The sequence below is a fragment of the Scyliorhinus torazame genome, chromosome 24 (genome assembly GCF_047496885.1).
Source record: "Scyliorhinus torazame isolate Kashiwa2021f chromosome 24, sScyTor2.1, whole genome shotgun sequence".
NCBI classification, from domain to species: domain Eukaryota; kingdom Metazoa; phylum Chordata; class Chondrichthyes; order Carcharhiniformes; family Scyliorhinidae; genus Scyliorhinus; species Scyliorhinus torazame.
In genome coordinates this window covers 13,394,766-13,414,323 of record NC_092730.1, presented here as the reverse complement: position 1 = coordinate 13,414,323, position 19,558 = coordinate 13,394,766, and the positions used below count along the sequence as shown (strand labels likewise).

The 19,558-nt window shown below is 50.8% G+C and overlaps 1 protein-coding gene across 1 annotated transcript in view; it reads right to left on the bottom strand.

The window, feature by feature from the left end:
* Positions 1–3,244: 3,244 nt before the first annotated feature.
* LOC140399899 (breast cancer metastasis-suppressor 1 homolog) overlaps positions 3,245–19,558 on the bottom strand; it is a 126,777-nt gene continuing 110,463 nt past the window's right edge. The window contains exons 10-12 of the mRNA XM_072489381.1: positions 6,735–6,800; positions 5,249–5,375; positions 3,245–4,065 (exon numbers count right to left, since the gene is read on the bottom strand). Of these exons, the coding sequence (XP_072345482.1) occupies positions 3,948–4,065; positions 5,249–5,375; positions 6,735–6,800 (311 nt within the window). The 3' untranslated portion in view covers positions 3,245–3,947. The remainder of the gene's footprint in view (positions 4,066–5,248; positions 5,376–6,734; positions 6,801–19,558) is intronic.

The window sequence follows — 19,558 nt, the reverse complement described above, 5'->3', positions numbered from 1 at the left end:
GGTGGCCATTGGAACCCAGGCAAAGGACGGAGAGGGAAGAGAGAAGGGAGTTCATCCATCTCCTGTAATACCCTGGCCGAAAGAGGTGTCAGGAAGGCTCTCACTGTGTTTCTTCACTAAAGTTAATTTTGAGATACTTCTACACAGCATTGGAGAGGACGGGTTCGAAATTTCCGAACAACCTTGTAGACCGGTTTTTAGTTTTGACAACAATAAAACCTCGCCCTTCATCTATTATCCCTAGTGTTTGCAGGGAAAGGTGGGAAGCAATCGAGAAAGATAATTACCATCAGTAGACATTAGACCATTGCATGACACTCAAGCAAATAATTCGCTGCAAAAAAATCCAGTGATTGTTGATTCAATCCCTCCCCCCCCCCCCCCCCCCCCCCCCCACCCGATAAAGAATCCAAATGGACCCAATCTTTTCCCAGTCACTCCCATGGATCAATCAGCTTCCATTTTAGGCGATGGTTTGGAACTTATTTTAAATTAAGAATGCAGGGAGAGTCTGTTCACAGTCTCATGCTTCACGGCTGCAGCACGGTGGTTAGCACTGTTGCTTCACAGCGCCAGGGTCCCGGGTTCGATTCCCGGCTTGGGTCACTGTCTGTGCGGAGTCTGCACGTTCTCCCCGTGTCTGCGTGGGTTTCCTCCCACAAGTCTCAAAAGACGTGCTGTTAGGCAATTTTGACATTCTGGATTCTCCCTCCGTGTACCCGAACAGGCACCGGAATGTGGCGACGAGGGGCTTTTCGCAGTAACTTCATTGCAGTGTTAATGTAAGTCCACTTGTGACACTAAAGATTATTATTATTTATAGCTGATGACCCCACGATTCTGGCAAGGCAGCGAGTGACCCCAGCTGAACTTTCCTTCCCCACCTACTGTGAACCACTACTGTCTCTGCCTGGCCTCATCCTGCCCAAGGAGGCTTCAGTGGGGGGGGGGGGGGGGGGGGAGAGGAGAGGAGGGGGGGGGGGGGTGCCCACTTCAAGGTGCTGAACGCCGCTGCAATAAAGAGGCTGCCATTTCCTTTCTCTGCCCTATCGCAGAAGGTGCCGAAGGCTACTGGAGTACCGAAAGTGACCTGCCGTGCGCCTCTGCAAGTTATTCAACAGCGAGGCTTTTTACACGTACATAAAAAGCAAGAGGGTAGCCAGGGAAAGGGTTGGCCCACTGAAGGATAGGCAAGGGAATCTATGTGTGGATCCAAAGGAAATGGGCGAGGTACTAAATGAATACTTTGCATCAGTATTCACCAAAGAGAAGGAATTGGTGGATGTGGAGTCTGGAGAAGGGTGTGTAAATAGCCTGGGTCACATTGAGATCCAAAAAGACGAGATGTTGGGCGTCTTGAAAAATATTATGGTAGATAAGTCCCCAGGGCCTGATGGGAGCTACCCCAGAATACTGAAGGAAGATAGAGAGGAAATTGCTGAGGCCTTGACAAATCTTTGGATCCTCACTGTCTTCAGGTGATGTCCCAGAGGACTGGAGAATAGCCAATGTTGTTCCTCTGTTTAAGAAGGGTAGCAAGGACAATCCAGGGAACTACAGGCCGGTGAGCCTTACGTCAGTGGTAGGGAAATTACTGGAGAGAATTCTTCGAGACAGGATCTACTCCCATTTGGTATTAGTGAGAGGCAGCATGGTTTTGTGAAGGGGAGGTCGTGTCTCACTAACTTGATAGTTTTTTGAAGAGGTCACAGAGATGATTGATGCAGGTAGGGCAGTGGATGTTGTCAATATGGACTTCAGGAAGGCCTTTGACAAGGTCCCTCATGGTAGACTAGTACAAAAGGTGAAGTCACATGGGATCATGGGTGAGCTGGCAAGGTGGATACTGAACTGGCTAGGTCATAGAAGGCAGAGAGTAGCAATGGAAGGATGCTTTTCTAATTGGAGGGCTGTGACTAGTGGTGTTCCGCAGGGATCAGTGCTGGGACCGTTGCGGTTTGTAGTATATATAAATGATTTGGAGGAAAATGTAACTGGTCTGATTAGTAAGTTTGCAGACGACACAAAGGTTGGTGGAATTGCGGATAGCGATGAGGACTGTCAGAGGATAAAGCAGGATTTAGATTGTTTGGAGACTTGGGCGGAGAGATGGCAGATGGAGTTTAATCCAGACAAATGTGAGGTAATGCATTTTGGAAGGTCTAATGCAGGTAGGGAATATACAGTGAATGGTAGAACCCTCAAAAGTATTAAAAGTCAGAGAGATCTAGGTGTACAGGTCCACAGGTCACTGAAAGGGGCAACACAGGTGGAGAAGGTAGTCAAGAAGGCATACGGCATTCTTGCCTTCATTGGCCGGGGCACTGAATTGGCAAGTCATGTTGCAGCTGTATAGAACCTTAGTTAGGCCACACTTGGAGTATAGTGTTCAATTCTGGTCACCACACTACCAGAAGGATGTGGAGGCTTTAGAGAGGGTGCATAAGAGATTTACCAGAATGTTGCCTGGTATGGAGGGCATTAGCTATGAGGAGCGGTTGAATAAACTCGGTTTGTTCTCACTGGAACGACGGATTTTGGGGGGCGACCTGATAGAGGTCTACAAAATTATGAGGGGCATAGACAGAGTGGATAGTCAGAGGCTTTTCCCCAGTGTAGAGGGGTCAATTACTTGGGGGCATAGGTTTAAGGTGCGAGGGGCAAGGTTTAGAGTAGATGTACTAGGCAAGTTTTTTTTACACAAAGGGTAGTAGGTGCCTGGAACTCGCTACCGGAGGAGGTGGTGGAAGCAGGGACGATAGTGACATTTAAGGGGCATCTTGACAAATACATGAATAGGATGGGAATAGAGGGATACGGTCCCAGAAAGTGTAGAAGATTGTAGTTTAGTCGGGCAGCATGGTCGGCACGGGCTTGGAGGGCCGAAGGACCTGTTCCTGTGCTGTACTTTTCTTTGTTCTTGTTCTTTGAGGGCAGCGCAGCCACGTCTACTCCTGTCCTGAAAGCTACACGTACGTCGTGGGACAGAGATCAGGAACAGGGATTTGTGGCGATTCTCCCCTCCTTGAGCAAAATGAAAACGAAATGGAAATCTCTTATTGTCACAAGTAGGCTTCAAATGAAGTTACTGTGAAAAGCCCCTGGGAAGTGTGTGTGTGTAGGGGGAGGGGGAAAAAAAGAGGGGATTGGATCAATGCAGAGACTGCGCCAGGGTATACATAAACAGAAGAGATTGCGACCCTCAGGAGTGGCGGCTTCAATCAAAATAAGAATCGCGAGCAGCCTAAATGTCAAATATTTATTTTAATAGATGTCTTTTTTTTTAAGGCTTCAATAGATTTGAAATAAACTTTCTTTTTCACACGATCTCCATGGTTTAGTGCTCAGGACTAGCGTCGGTCCAGTTTTTAAAAAGTGCTGTACAATGGAAAGTTGTATCTACAGTTGAACTGTGCCGTCTAACTCCAAACCGTGAAGCAAGTTGGATGCAGGCTCCGCATGGGCATTTCATTTTTTCTCTGTGTAATTATCCTGCGGTTGGCTGCCTGGCGCAGATCAGAGTCTTAGTGCAGAGTAAGTAGGTCACCAAAAGAAAAGATAACGGGAGAAGAAAAGTGCTAGAAGATTCTCTCGGCTCCACCACTAGTGAATTTTGCGAGCAAGCTGGAGGAGGAGGCACTGGAGGGGGGTGGGGGAGAGATTCTGTTTAGCCGGCCTCCCCAAAGCCGGCTGTTTCTGTCAGAAGTTTGTTTTTTTCCCCTAGAAGCCCGAGTGAGAATTTGATTCGCTCATGGTCGTCTAACCGTGGTAAGTTCCATAGTGAAGTCACACCGGGTTCCTCGGTGCTGATCTTCCATGTAAACCCCGGGTGGCAAGCTGATCGTCAACATGTGCTTTTTCCTTTTCTAGAATCAATTTTTTTTTTTTTTTTGCAATGAGAAGCTTTTCCTCAGCGGCAGGGTTGGTGGAGGTTTAGTGTCAAAAGGTCATGCCTTGTGAATGGAGTATTTCCCTTTTTGGAGCTGGCTGACGTACAATTTGGTTTTGCTTCCATCTAACCGCCGGAGCCAGACCTCTCCTGTGCTGACAGCCGTGATCGTGGCACTAGTGGGTAAACAAAGAGAATCGCATTCATCAACAGGGAACCAAACAAGGCCAGCAGATCAGTTTACCAGAGTTTACTCCGTCGCTCCTTCGAGGACGATAGATTCAGCACGTGGGCAGCCACTAAGTGGCCGCGCTGCCCCAATCTCAGTGGGACGCAAGGATCTTTTGACAAATTCAATCGGGATTCGGTCCAGACTAATCAGAAAGGCCTCTGGTTCAAAGTGCCAACACCGTGATGGGTTGCAGCTCTTTGAACGCCGGCAATCCTCCAGGACCACAAGGAGCTGCTAGCAGGATAGGTGACCGTGGAGAGCATCAACTCTCTCTCTCCCCCCCACCCCCCCCCCCCCCCCCCCTCCGTCCCCCCTGTCAGCCCGTCCTCATCCAATATCTACGCATGTGCACACTTTTCCCAAGACTGGACAGTAATCAGGGACAGAAACCTGTGGCTTGACGCTGGTGTCAAAAACACATTTCACAGAGAAGAGGGAAAAGAGAACGCAGAGTGCCTGCGAGGGCAACTGAAGAAAAGACTGAAACGAGCTGGTGTTTAGGAGCAGGTTCCACAGAATAAGGAGCAGTCATTTGGAACCTCTAATGCACTATGCGTCTATGAGTGGCTGCAGCAAGTTAAGGGAGAGCAGCAGCAGGGAAACATATTAAAAATAGAGCAATGGAACACCAGACCGAATCATACAGAGGAAGACAGTGATTGTCAATGCCATCTCACCTTAAATGAGAGATGATGTACCAAGTGAGTGGTATTAAGTACAGGAATACCGTAGGGGAGAGTTAGCTATGAGGCAGTGTGAGGATAGGCACAGATCAGTGACTACCCCCGGCCTCCACATGAGCTGCGCATCAACAAAAGTCATTGTTAAAAAAACCTTATGTTAGATCGTTGAGAGTGGGGGCTCCCACTGGGGCTGCAGTGCCCGATGTGGAGAGAGGCTTGTGTCGGGTTAGCTGATCTCCTCTTGGTGACAGCCTCTGTGAGTGGGCCCGTGGTTAACGAGAGGGTGTAATCAGCCAGGGGTAAAGACGAGATCACACTCTCTGTTCCCGCTCTTCCCGGGTTTGCGGACACAGTGCAACTCTGCACAGAAAGAATTTGAGGAGCGCCCAATCCAATTGGTGTGAGAAATTCACAAACAGATGTATAGAGTGCCAGACTGCTTACTGTGAGGGCGCTTCATCCTTTATCTCCAGTACGATGCTCTGCCCCTTGCTGTACCAGTCTCCCTCGTAGAAGAGTCTTCCTTCCTCACACTTGGCTGTGTACAAATGTTTCTCAGGTTTCGGCAAAGCTGCGGAGGGGAACAGACCCATTAAACCTCTCTTTTCTCCAAGTCTTTCATTCTTGCTAAAGCCGACTTTGGCTGCCAGCCAAGAGAGTCAACATCAATGCGTTTGCAAACATTACAACCAGTCTGGCTCAGCGGACAGCCCTCAGAGTCAGGGGGCTGTGGGTGCAAGTCCCACTGTGGGACTTGGGGGTGACATCTTGTGGAAAGATACCATCCTGCAGATTATTAAAAACATCCCACAACACCACGGAAAGAGGAGGGGACTTCGGCCAGGGCCAATAATCCTCTGAACCAACAACACTGGGGAAACATGAGTAACTGATTGTTCATATTCCTGGGCTCTTGCTGTGTGGAAAATGGCTGCACATTTGCTTATAGTTCAACATTTCATAATTGGATGTGAAATATATATTTTTTAAATGTTTCCAATTAAGGAGCAATTTAGCGCGGCCAATCCACCTAACCCTGCACATCTTTGGGTTGTGGGAGTGAGACCCACGCAGACACGGGGAGAACGTGCAAACTCCAGGCGGACAGTGACCCGGGGTCGAACCCGGGTCCTCGGCGCCGCGAGGCAGCAATGCCGACCACTGCGCCACCGTGCTGCCCGGATGTGGAAATCTTTGGGATGATTTTTTTTAAAAATGTGATGGACACCTTCCTTATAATTTGAAGTAATACAACAAAGATTCCCGAAAGCTCTGCGCTGAATACAACTGGTAATGTTGACAGAGAGAGGTGAGAGGGAGAGAGGAGTGGCTCACCCTCAGCTCTGATCCCGTCTGCAGACTATTTCCTATTGCTTTGGAGGATGGCTACTGTGGAGGCAGCAGGGCAGGGCAGGTGGGAGGCGCTGAGAGGGGCAGGCACATTAGCGGGGCAGGGGGGCGCAGGGCAGGTTTGGCAGGCTAGCCAATTAGGAAGGTGATCTGCCATTAATTCAATGTGACATTGCCAATCTTTGAGAGGTGGCTGACGTGGAAAGGATATCATGTCAGAGGGGGCCGGTGAAGTTTCACATTGGCTGCTGCTGTCAATGAAAGGGGGAAAGGAGATGTGGAATATGATTCCTGGGGAGGACACAAGCACAGTGAAGTAGACAGTGTGAGTGGGTTCATGCACAGAGAAAAGGGGTTGTGGCAAGGTGAGGCACACAATGAGAAAGCAGGTGATGCAGGGTTGGTCCATTTGGAAGTTGCGGACATGATGGAATGTTCCTTACATAGGAATATGGGACTGTGGGAAAAATGGTGCAGGACAAGAGGAAAGAGGGAGGCTGAAGAGCAGGAACAGTGAGCACAAGAAATGAGAAGCAGTAAGCAAGAACGAGGTGGAGGTTGGACAATATTTTCTACTCACCTGTATCGTTCAACACTTGGGACGAGGCTTTTGCCTTCTTACCATGGGCTGCTTCAGAACCAGCACCTGGGGGGTAAAGCAGAAGGGATTGAGTGACCCAGAGAGTCACGGCACCTCCAGACAGCTGTATACCCAGTCACCGTACCTCTGTACAGCCTGTATACCCAGTCACCGTACCTCTGTACAGCCTGTATACCCAGTCACCGTACCTCTGTACAGCCTGTATACCCAGTCACCGTACATCTGTACAGCCTGTATACCCAGTCACCGTACATCTGTACAGCCTGTATACCCAGTCATCGTACATCTGTACAGCCTGTATACCCAGTCATCGTACATCTGTACAGCCTGTATACCCAGTCACCGTACATCTGTACAGCCTGTATACCCAGTCACCGTACCTCTATACAGCCTGTATACCCAGTCATCGTACATCTGTACAGCCTGTATACCCAGTCACCGTACATCTGTACAGCCTGTATACCCAGTCACCGTACCTCTGTACAGCCTCTATACCCAGTCACCGTACCGCTGTACAGCCTGTATACCCAGTCACCGTACCTCTGTACAGCCTGTATACACAGTCACCGTACCTCTGTACAGCCTGTATACCCAGTCACCGTACCTCTGTACAGCCTGTATACCCAGTCACCGTATCTCTATACTGCCTGTATACTCAGTCACTGTACCTCTGTACAGCCTGTATACCCAGTCACCGTACATCTGTACAGCCTGTATACCCAGTCACCGTACATCTGTACAGCCTGTATACCCAGTCATCGTACATCTGTACAGCCTGTATACCCAGTCACCGTACATCTGTACAGCCTGTATACCCAGTCATCGTACATCTGTACAGCCTGTATACCCAGTCATCGTACATCTGTACAGCCTGTATACCCAGTCACCGTACATCTGTACAGCCTGTATACCCAGTCACCGTACCTCTATACAGCCTGTATACCCAGTCATCGTACATCTGTACAGCCTGTATACCCAGTCACCGTACATCTGTACAGCCTGTATACCCAGTCACCGTACCTCTGTACAGCCTCTATACCCAGTCACCGTACCGCTGTACAGCCTGTATACCCAGTCACCGTACCTCTGTACAGCCTGTATACACAGTCACCGTACCTCTGTACAGCCTGTATACCCAGTCACCGTACCTCTGTACAGCCTGTATACCCAGTCACCGTATCTCTATACTGCCTGTATACTCAGTCACTGTACCTCTGTACAGCCTGTATACCCAGTCATCGTACATCTGTACAGCCTGTATACCCAGTCACCGTACATCTGTACAGCCTGTATACCCAGTCATCGTACATCTGTACAGCCTGTATACCCAGTCACCGTACCTCTGTACAGCCTGTATACCCAGTCACCGTACCTCTGTGCAGCCTGTATACCCAGTCACCGGACCTCTATACAGTCCGTAGACTTAGTCACCGATCCTCTGTACAGCCTGTATACCCAGTCACTGTACCTCTGTACAACCTGTATACCCAGTCACCGTACCTCTATACAGCCTGTATACCCAGTCACTGTACCTCTGTACAGCCTGTATACCCAGTCACCGTACCTCTGTACAGCCTGTATACCCTGTCACCGTACCTCTATACAGTCTGTATACCCAGTCACCGCACCTCTGTACAGCCTGTATACTGAGTCACCGTACCTCTATACAGCCTGTATACCCAGTCACTGTACCTCTGTACAGCCTGTATACCCAGTCAACGTACCTCTGTACAGCCTGTATACCCAGTCAACGTACCTCTATACAGCCTGTATACCCAGTCACCGCACCTCTGTACAGCCTGTATACTGAGTCACCGTACCTCTGTACAGCCTGTATACCCAGTCACCGTACCTCTATACAGCCTCTATACCCAGTCACCATACCTCTATACAGCCTGTATACCCAGTCACCGTACCTCTGTACAGCCTGTATGCCCAGTCACCGTACCTCTGTACAGCCAGTATACCCAGTCACCGTACCTCTACAAAGCCTGTATACCCAGTCACCGTACCTCTGTACAACCTGTATACCCAGTCACCGTACCTCTGTACAACCTGTATACCCAGTCACCGTACCTCTGTACAGCCTGTATACCCAGTCACTGTACCTCTATACAGCATGTATACCCAGTCACTGTACCTCTATGCAGCCTGTATACCCAGTCACCGTACCTCTACACAGCCTGTATACCCAGTCACCGCACCCCAAACAGACTCTATACCCAGTCACCGTACCTCTGTACAGCCTGTGTACCCAGTCACCGTACCGCTGTACAGCCTGTATACCCAGTCACCGTACCTCTATACACCTTGTATACCCAGTCACCGTACCTCTGTACAGCCTGTATACCCAGTCACCGTACCTCTGTACAGCCTGTATACCCAGTCACCGTACCTCTGTACAGCCTGTATACCCAGTCACCGTACCTCTATACAGCCTGTATACCCAGTCTCTATGCTGCCTGTATACCCAGTCACCGTACCTCTGTACAGCCTGTATACCCAGTCACCGTACCACTGTGCAGCCTCTATACCCAGTCACCGTACCTCTGTACAGCTTGTATACCCAGTCTCCATACCTCTGTGCAGCCTGTATACCCAGTAAGTGTACCTCTGTGCAGCCTGTATACCCAGTCACCGTACCTCTGTACAGCCTGGATACCCAGTCACTGTACCGTTGTACAGCCTGTATACCCAGTCACCATACCTCTCTACAGCCTGTATACCCAGTCACCGTACCTCTGTACTGATGTATACCCAGTCACCGTACCTCTGTACAGACTGTATACCCAGTCACCGTACCTCTGTACAGCCTGTATACCCAGTTACCGTACCTCTGTACAGCCTGTATACCCAGTCACCGTACCTCTATGCTGCCTGTATACCCATTCACCGTACCTCTTTACAGCCTGTATACCCAGTCACCGTACCACTGTACAGCCTGTATACCCAGTCACCGTACCTCTGTGCAGCCTGTATACCCAGTCAGCGCACCTCTACACAGCCTGTATACCCAGTCACCGTACCTCTGTACAGCCTGTATACCCAGTCACTGTACCTCTATACAGCCTGTATACCCAGTCACCGTACCTCTGTACAGCCTGTATACCCAGTCACCGTACCTCCTTACAGCCTGTATACTGAGTCACTGTACCTCTATACAGCCTGTATACCCAGTCACCGTACCTCTATACAGTCCGTATACCCAGTCACCATACCTCTGTACCTACTGTATACCCAGTCACCGTATCTCTGTACAGCGTGTATACCCAGTCACTGTACCTCTATACAGGCTGTATACCCAGTCACCGTACCTCTATACAGCCTGTATACCCAGTCACCGTACCTCTATACAGCCTGTATACCCAGTCACCTTACCTCTATACAGCCTGTATACCCAGTCACCGTACCTCTGTACAGCCTGTATACCCAGTCACCGTACCTCTATACAGCCTGTATACCCAGTCACCGTACCTCGGTGCAGCCTGTATACCCAGTCACCGTACCTCTATACAGCCTGTATACCCAGTCACCGTACCGCTATACAGCAAGTATACCCAGTACCGTACCTCTATACAGCCTGTATACCCAGTCACCGTACTTCTGCAAAGCCTGTATACTGAGTCACCGTACCTCGAGACAGCCTGTATACCCAGTCACCGTACCTCGGTGCAGCAAGTATACCCAGTCACCGTACCGCAACACAGCCTGTATACCCAGTCACCGTACCTCGGTGCAGCCTGTATATCCAGTCGCCGTACCTCTGTACAGCCTGTATACCCAGTCACCGTACCTCTGTGCAGCCTGTATACCCAATCACCGTACCTCTGTACAGCCTGTATACCCAGTCACCGTACCTCTGTACTGATGTATACCCAGTCACCGTACTGCTGTACAGCCTGTATACCCAGTCACCGTACCTCTTTACAGCCTGTATACCCAGTCACCGTACCTCTGTACAGCCTGTATACCCAGTCACCGTACCTCTATACAGCCTGTATACCCAGTCACCGTACCTCTACACAGCCTGTATACCCAGTCACCGCACCTCTATACAGCCTCTATACCCAGTCACCGTACCTCTGTACAGCCTGTGTACCCAGTCACCGGACCGCTGTACAGCCTGTATACTGAGTCACCGTACCGCTATACAGCCTGTATACCCAGTCACCGTATCTCTGTACAGCCTGTATACTGAGTCACCGTACCTCTGTACAGCCTGTATACCCAGTCACCGTATCTCTGTACAGCCTGTATACCCAGTCACCGTACCTCTGCACAGCCTGTATACCCAGTCACTGTACCTCTGTACAGCCTGTATACCCAGTCACCGTACCTCTGTACAGCCTGTATACCCAGTCACCATACCTCTATACAGCATGTATACCCAGTCACCGTACCTCTGTACAGCCTGTATACCCAGTCACCGTACCGCTGTACAGCATGTATACCCAGTCACCGTACCTCTGTACAGCCTGTATACCCAGTCACCGTACCTCTATACAGCCTGTATACCCAGTCACCGTACCTCTGTACAGCCTGTACACCCAGTCACCGTACCTCTATACAGCTTGTATATTGAGTCACTGTACCTCTAAACAGCCTGTATACCCAGTCACCGTACCTCTGTACTGCCTGCATACCCAGTCACCGTACCTCTGTACAGCCTGTATACCCAGTCACCGTACTTCTGTACAGCCTGTATACCCAGTCACCGCACCTCCATACAGCCTGTATACCGAGTCACCGCACCTCTATCCAGCCTGTATACCCAGTCACCGTACCACTGTACAGCCTGTATACCCAGTCACCGTACCTCTGTACAGCCTGTATACCCAGTCACCGCACCTCTGTACAGCCTGTATACCCAGTCACCATACCTCTATACAGCCTGTATACCCAGTCACCATACCTCCAGACAGCCTGTATACCCAGTCACTGTACCTCTGTACAGCCTGTATACCCAGTCACCGTACCACTGTACAGTCTGTATACCCAGTCATCGTACCACTGCACAGCCTGTATACCCAGTCACCGCACCTCCAGACAGCCTGTATACCCAGTCACCGCACCTCTATAAAGCCCGTATACCCAGTCACCGTACCTCTGTACAGCCTGTATACCCAGTCACCGTACCTCTGTACAGCCTGTATAACCAGTCACCGTACCTCTGTACAGCCTGTTTACCCAGTCACCGTACCTCTGTACAGCCTGTCTACCCAGTCACCGTACCTCTGTACAGCCTGTATACTGAGTCACTGTACCTCTATACTGCCTGTATACCCAGTCACCGTACCTCTATACAGCCTGTGTACCCAGTCACCGCACCGCCATACAGCCTGTATACCCAGTCACCGTACCTCTGTACAGCTTGTATACCCAGTCACCGTACATCTGTACAGACTGTATACCCAGTCACCATACCTCTATACAGCCTGTATACCCAGTCACCGTACCTCTGTACAGCCTGTATACCCAGTCACCGTACCTCTGTACAGCCTGTATACCCAGTCACCGTACCTCTGTACAGCCTGTATACCCAGTCACCGTACCTCTGTACAGCCTGTATACCCAGTCACCGTACCTCTATACAGCCTGTATACCCAGTCTCTATGCTGCCTGTATACCCAGTCACCGTACCTCTGCACAGCCTGTATACCCAGTCACCGTACCACTGTGCAGCCTCTATACCCAGTCACCGTACCTCTGTACAGCCTGTATATCCAGTCACCGTACCACTGTGCAGCCTCTATAACCAGTCACCGTACCTCTGTACAGCTTGTATACCCAGTCTCCATACCTCTGTGCAGCCTGTATACCCAGTAAGTGTACCTCTGTGCAGCCTGTATACCCAGTCACCGTACCTCTGTACAGCCTGGATACCCAGTCACCGTACCGTTGTACACCCTGCATACCCAGTCACCATACCTCTCTACAGCCTGTATACCCAGTCACCGTACCTCTGTACTGATGTATACCCAGTCACCGTACCTCTGTACAGACTGTATACCCAGTCACCGTACCTCTGTGCAGCCTGTATACCCAGTCACCATACCGCTGTACAGCCTGTATACCCAGTCACCATACCTCTCTACAGCCTGTATACCCAGTCACCGTACCTCTATACAGCCTGTATACCCAGTCACCGTACCTCTGTACAGCCTGTATACCCAGTCACCGTACCTCTATACAGCCTGTATACCCAGTCACCATACCTCTATACACCTTGTATACCCAGTCACCATACCTCTAAACAGCCTGTATACCTAGTCACCGTACCTCTGTACAGCCTGTATACCCAGTCACCGTACCTCTGTACAGCCTGCATACCGAGTCACCGTACCTCTATACAGTCTGTATACCCAGTCACCGTACCTCTGTACAGCCTGTATACCCAGTCACCGTACCTCTGTACAGCCTGTACACCCAGTCACCGTACCTCTGTACAGCCCGTATACCCAGTCATTGTACCTCTGTACAGCCTGTATACCCAGTCACCGTACCTCTGTACAGCCTGCATACTCAGTCACCGTACATCTGTACAGCCTGTATACCCAGTCACCGTACCTCTGCACAGCCTGTATACCCAGTCACCGTACCTCTATACAGCCTGTATACCCAGTCACCGTACCTCTGTACATACTGTAGACCCAGTCACCGTACCTCTGTACAGCCTGTTTACCCAGTCCCTGTACCTCTATACAGCCTGTATACCCAGTCACCGTACCTCTGTACATACTGTAGACCCAGTCACCGTACCTCTGTACAGCCTGTATACCCAGTCACCGTACCTCTATACAGCCTGTATACCCAGTCACCGTACCTCTGTACAGCCTGTATACCCAGTCACCGTACCTCTGCACAGCCTGTATACCCAGTCACCGCACCTCTGTACAGCCTGTATACTGAGTCACCGTACCTCTGTACAGCCTGTATACCCAGTCACCGTACCTCTATACAGCCTCTATACCCAGTCACCATACCTCTATACAGCCTGTATACCCAGTCACCGTACCTCTGTACAGCCTGTATACCCAGTCACTGTGCCTCTGTACAGCCAGTATACCCAGTCACCGTACCTCTACAAAGCCTGTATACCCAGTCACCGTACCTCTGTACAGCCTGTATACCCAGTCACCGTACCTCTGTACAGCCTGTATACCCAGTCACCGTACCTCTGTACAGCCTGTATACCCAGTCACCGTACCTCTATACAGCCTGTATACCCAGTCTCTATGCTGCCTGTATACCCAGTCACCGTACCTCTGTACAGCCTGTATACCCAGTCACCGTACCACTGTGCAGCCTCTATACCCAGTCACCGTACCTCTGTACAGCTTGTATACCCAGTCTCCATACCTCTGTGCAGCCTGTATACCCAGTAAGTGTACCTCTGTGCAGCCTGTATACCCAGTCACCGTACCTCTGTACAGCCTGGATACCCAGTCACCGTACCGTTGTACAGCCTGTATACCCAGTCACCATACCTCTCTACAGCCTGTATACCCAGTCACCGTACCTCTGTACTGATGTATACCCAGTCACCGTACCTCTGTACAGACTGTATACCCAGTCACCGTACCTCTGTACAGCCTGTATACCCAGTTACCGTACCTCTGTACAGCCTGTATACCCAGTCACCGTACCTCTATGCTGCCTGTATACCCATTCACCGTACCTCTGTACAGCCTGTATACACAGTCACCATACCACTGTACAGCCTGTATACCCAGTCACCGTACCTCTGTGCAGCCTGTATACCCAGTCAGCGCACCTCTACACAGCCTGTATACACAGTCACCGTACCTCTGTACAGCCTGTATACCCAGTCACTGTACCTCTATACAGCCTGTATACCCAGTCACCGTACCTCTGTACAGCCTGTATACCCAGTCACCGTACCTCCTTACAGCCTGTATACTGAGTCACTGTACCTCTATACAGCCTGTATACCCAGTCACCGTACCTCTATACAGTCCGTATACCCAGTCACCATACCTCTGTACCTACTGTATACCCAGTCACCGTATCTCTGTACAGCGTGTATACCCAGTCACTGTACCTCTATACAGCCTGTATACCCAGTCACCGTACCTCTATACAGCCTGTATACCCAGTCACCATACCTCTATACAGCCTGTATACCCAGTCACCGTACCTCTACAAAGCCTGTATACTGAGTCAACGTACCTCGAGACAGCCTGTATACCCAGTCACCGTACCTCGGTGCAGCAAGTATACCCAGTCACCGTACCGCTACACAGCCTGTATACCCAGTCACCGTACCTCGGTGCAGCCTGTATACCCAGTCACCGTACCTCTGTACAGCCTGTATACCCAGTCACCGTACCTCTGTACTGATGTATACCCAGTCACCGTACCGCTGTACAGCCTGTATACCCAGTCACCGTACCTCTTTACAGCCTGTATACCCAGTCACCGTACCTCTGTACAGCCTGTATACCCAGTCACCGTACCTCTATACAGCCTGTATACCCAGTCACCGTACCTCTACACAGCCTGTATACCCAGTCACCGCACCTCTATACAGCCTCTATACCCAGTCACCGTACCTCTGTACAGCCTGTGTACCCAGTCACCGTACCGCTGTACAGCCTGTATACTGAGTCACCGTACCGCTATACAGCCTGTATACCCAGTCACCGTATCTCTGTACAGCCTGTATACTGAGTCACCGTACCTCTGTACAGCCTGTATACCCAGTCACCGTATCTCTGTACAGCCTGTATACCCAGTCACCGTACCTCTGCACAGCCTGTATACCCAGTCACTGTACCTCTGTACAGCCTGTATACCCAGTCACCGTACCTCTGTACAGCCTGTATACCCAGTCACCATACCTCTATACAGCATGTATACCCAGTCACCGTACCTCTGTACAGCCTGTATACCCAGTCACCGTACCGCTGTACAGCATGTATACCCAGTCACCGTACCTCTGTACAGCCTGTATACCCAGTCACCGTACCTCTATACAGCCTGTATACCCAGTCACCGTACCTCTGTACAGCCTGTATACCCAGTCACCGCACCTCCATACAGCCTGTATACCGAGTCACCGCACCTCTATCCAGCCTGTATACCCAGTCACCGTACCACTGTACAGCCTGTATACCCAGTCACCGTACCTCTGTACAGCCTGTATAGCCAGTCACCGCACCTCTGTACAGCCTGTATACCCAGTCACCGTACCTCTATACAGCCTGTATACCCAGTCTCTATGCTGCCTGTATACCCAGTCACCGTACCTCTGTACAGCCTGTATACCCAGTCACCGTACCACTGTGCAGCCTCTATACCCAGTCACCGTACCTCTGTACAGCTTGTATACCCAGTCCCCATACCTCTGTGCAGCCTGTATACCCAGTAAGTGTACCTCTGTGCAGCCTGTATACCCAGTCACCGTACCTCTGTACAGCCTGGATACCCAGTCACCGTACCGTTGTACAGCCTGTATACCCAGTCACCATACCTCTCTACAGCCTGTATACCCAGTCACCGTACCTCTGTACTGATGTATACCCAGTCACCGTACCTCTGTACAGACTGTATACCCAGTCACCGTACCTCTGTACAGCCTGTATACCCAGTTACCGTACCTCTGTACAGCCTGTATACCCAGTCACCGTACCTCTATGCTGCCTGTATACCCATTCACCGTACCTCTTTACAGCCTGTATACCCAGTCACCGTACCACTGTACAGCCTGTATACCCAGTCACCGTACCTCTGTGCAGCCTGTATACCCAGTCAGCGCACCTCTACACAGCCTGTATACCCAGTCACCGTACCTCTGTACAGCCTGTATACCCAGTCACTGTACCTCTATACAGCCTGTATACCCAGTCACCGTACCTCTGTACAGCCTGTATACCCAGTCACCGTACCTCCTTACAGCCTGTATACTGAGTCACTGTACCTCTATACAGTCCGTATACCCAGTCACCATACCTCTGTACCTACTGTATACCCAATCACCGTATCTCTGTACAGCGTGTATACCCAGTCACTGTACCTCTATACAGGCTGTATACCCAGTCACCGTACCTCTATACAGCCTGTATACCCAGTCACCGTACCTCTATACAGCCTGTATACCCAGTCACCTTACCTCTATACAGCCTGTATACCCAGTCACCGTACCTCTGTACAGCCTGTATACCCAGTCACCGTACCGCTGTACAGCCTGTGTACCCAGTCACCGTACCTCTATACAGCCTGTATACCCAGTCACCGTACCTCTATACAGCCTGTATACCCAGTCACCGTACCTCGGTGCAGCCTGTATACCCAGTCACCGTACCTCTATACAGCCTGTATACCCAGTCACCGTACCGCTATACAGCAAGTATACCCAGTACCGTACCTCTATACAGCCTGTATACCCAGTCACCGTACCTCTACAAAGCCTGTATACTGAGTCACCGTACCTCGAGACAGCCTGTATACCCAGTCACCGTACCTCGGTGCAGCAAGTATACCCAGTCACCGTACCGCTACACAGCTTGTATACCCAGTCACCGTACCTCGGTGCAGCCTGTATTCCCAGTCACCGTACCTCTGTACAGCCTGTATACCCAGTCACCGTACCTCTGTGCAGCCTGTATACCCAGTCACCGTACCTCTGTACAGCCTGTATACCCAGTCACCGTACCTCTGTACTGATGTATACCCAGTCACCGTAGCGCTGTACAGCCTGTATACCCAGTCACCGTACCTCTTTACAGCCTGTATACCCAGTCACCGTACCTCTGTACAGCCTGTATACCCAGTCACCGTACCTCTATACAGCCTGTATACCCAGTCACCGTACCTCTACACAGCCTGTATACCCAGTCACCGCACCTCTATACAGCCTCTATACCCAGTCACCGTACCTCTGTACAGCCTGTGTACCCAGTCACCGGACCGCTGTACAGCCTGTATACTGAGTCACCGTACCTCTGTACAGCCTGTATACCCAGTCACCGTATCTCTGTACAGCCTGTATACCCAGTCACCGTACCTCTGCACAGCCTGTATACCCAGTCATTGTACCTCTGTACAGCAAGTATACCCAGTCACCGTACCTCTGTACAGCCTGTATACCCAGTCACCATACCTCTATACAGCATGTATACCGAGTCACCGTACCTCTGTACAGCCTGTATACCCAGTCACCGTACCGCTGTACAGCATGTATACCCAGTCACCGTACCTCTGTACAGCCTGTATACCCAGTCACCGTACCTCTATACAGCCTGTACACCCAGTCACCGTACCTCTATACAGCCTGTATATTGAGTCACTGTACCTCTAAACAGCCTGTATACCCAGTCACCGTACCTCTGTACTGCCTGCATACCCAGTCACCGTACCTCTGTGCAGCCTGTATACCCAGTCACCGTACTTCTGTACAGCCTGTATACCCAGTCACCGCACCTCCATACAGCCTGTATACCGAGTCACCGCACCTCTATCCAGCCTGTATACCCAGTCACCGTACCACTGTACAGCCTGTATACCCAGTCACCGTACCTCTGTACAGCCTGTATACCCAGTCACCGCACCTCTGTACAGCCTGTATACCCAGTCACCATACCTCGAGACAGCCTGTATACCCAGTCACCATACCTCCAGACAGCCTGTATACCCAGTCACTGTACCTCTGTACAGCCTGTATACCCAGTCACCGTACCACTGTACAGTCTGTATACCCAGTCATCGTACCACTGCACAGCCTGTATACCCAGTCACCGCACCTCCAGACAGCCTGTAGACCCAGTCACCGCACCTCTATAAAGCCCGTATACCCAGTCACCGTACCTCTGTACAGCCTGTATACCCAGTCACCGTACCTCTGTACAGCCTGTATAACCAGTCACCGTACCTCTGTACAGCCTGTTTACCCAGTCACCGTACCTCTGTACAGCCTGTCTACCCAGTCACCGTACCTCTGTACAGCCTGTATACTGAGTCACTGTACCTCTATACTGCCTGTATATCCAGTCACCGTACCTCTATACAGCCTGTGTACCCAGTCACCGCACCGCCATACAGCCTGTATACCCAGTCACCGTACCTCTGTACAGCTTGTATACCCAGTCACCGTACATCTGTACAGACTGTATACCCAGTCACCATACCTCTATACAGCCTGTATACCCAGTCACCGTACCTCTGTACAGCCTGTATACCCAGTCACCGTACCTCTGTACAGCCTGTATACCCAGTCACCGTACCTCAGTACAGCCTGTATACCCAGTCACCGTACCTCTGTACAGCCTGTATACCCAGTCACCGTACCTCTATACAGCCTGTATACCCAGTCTCTATGCTGCCTGTATACCCAGTCACCGTACCTCTGTACAGCCTGTATACCCAGTCACCGTACCACTGTGCAGCCTCTATACCCAGTCACCGTACCTCTGTACAGCCTGTATATCCAGTCACCGTACCACTGTGCAGCCTCTATAACCAGTCACCGTACCTCTGTACAGCTTGTATACCCAGTCTCCATACCTCTGTGCAGCCTGTATACCCAGTAAGTGTACCTCTGTGCAGCCTGTATACCCAGTCACCGTACCTCTGTACAGCCTGGATACCCAGTCACCATATCGTTGTACACCCTGCATACCCAGTCACCATACCTCTCTACAGCCTGTATACCCAGTCACCGTACCTCTGTACAGCCTGTATACCCAGTCACCGTACCTCTGTACAGCCTGTATACCCAGTCACCGTACCTCTGTACAGCCTGTATACCCAGTCACCGTACCTCTATACAGCCTGTATACCCAGTC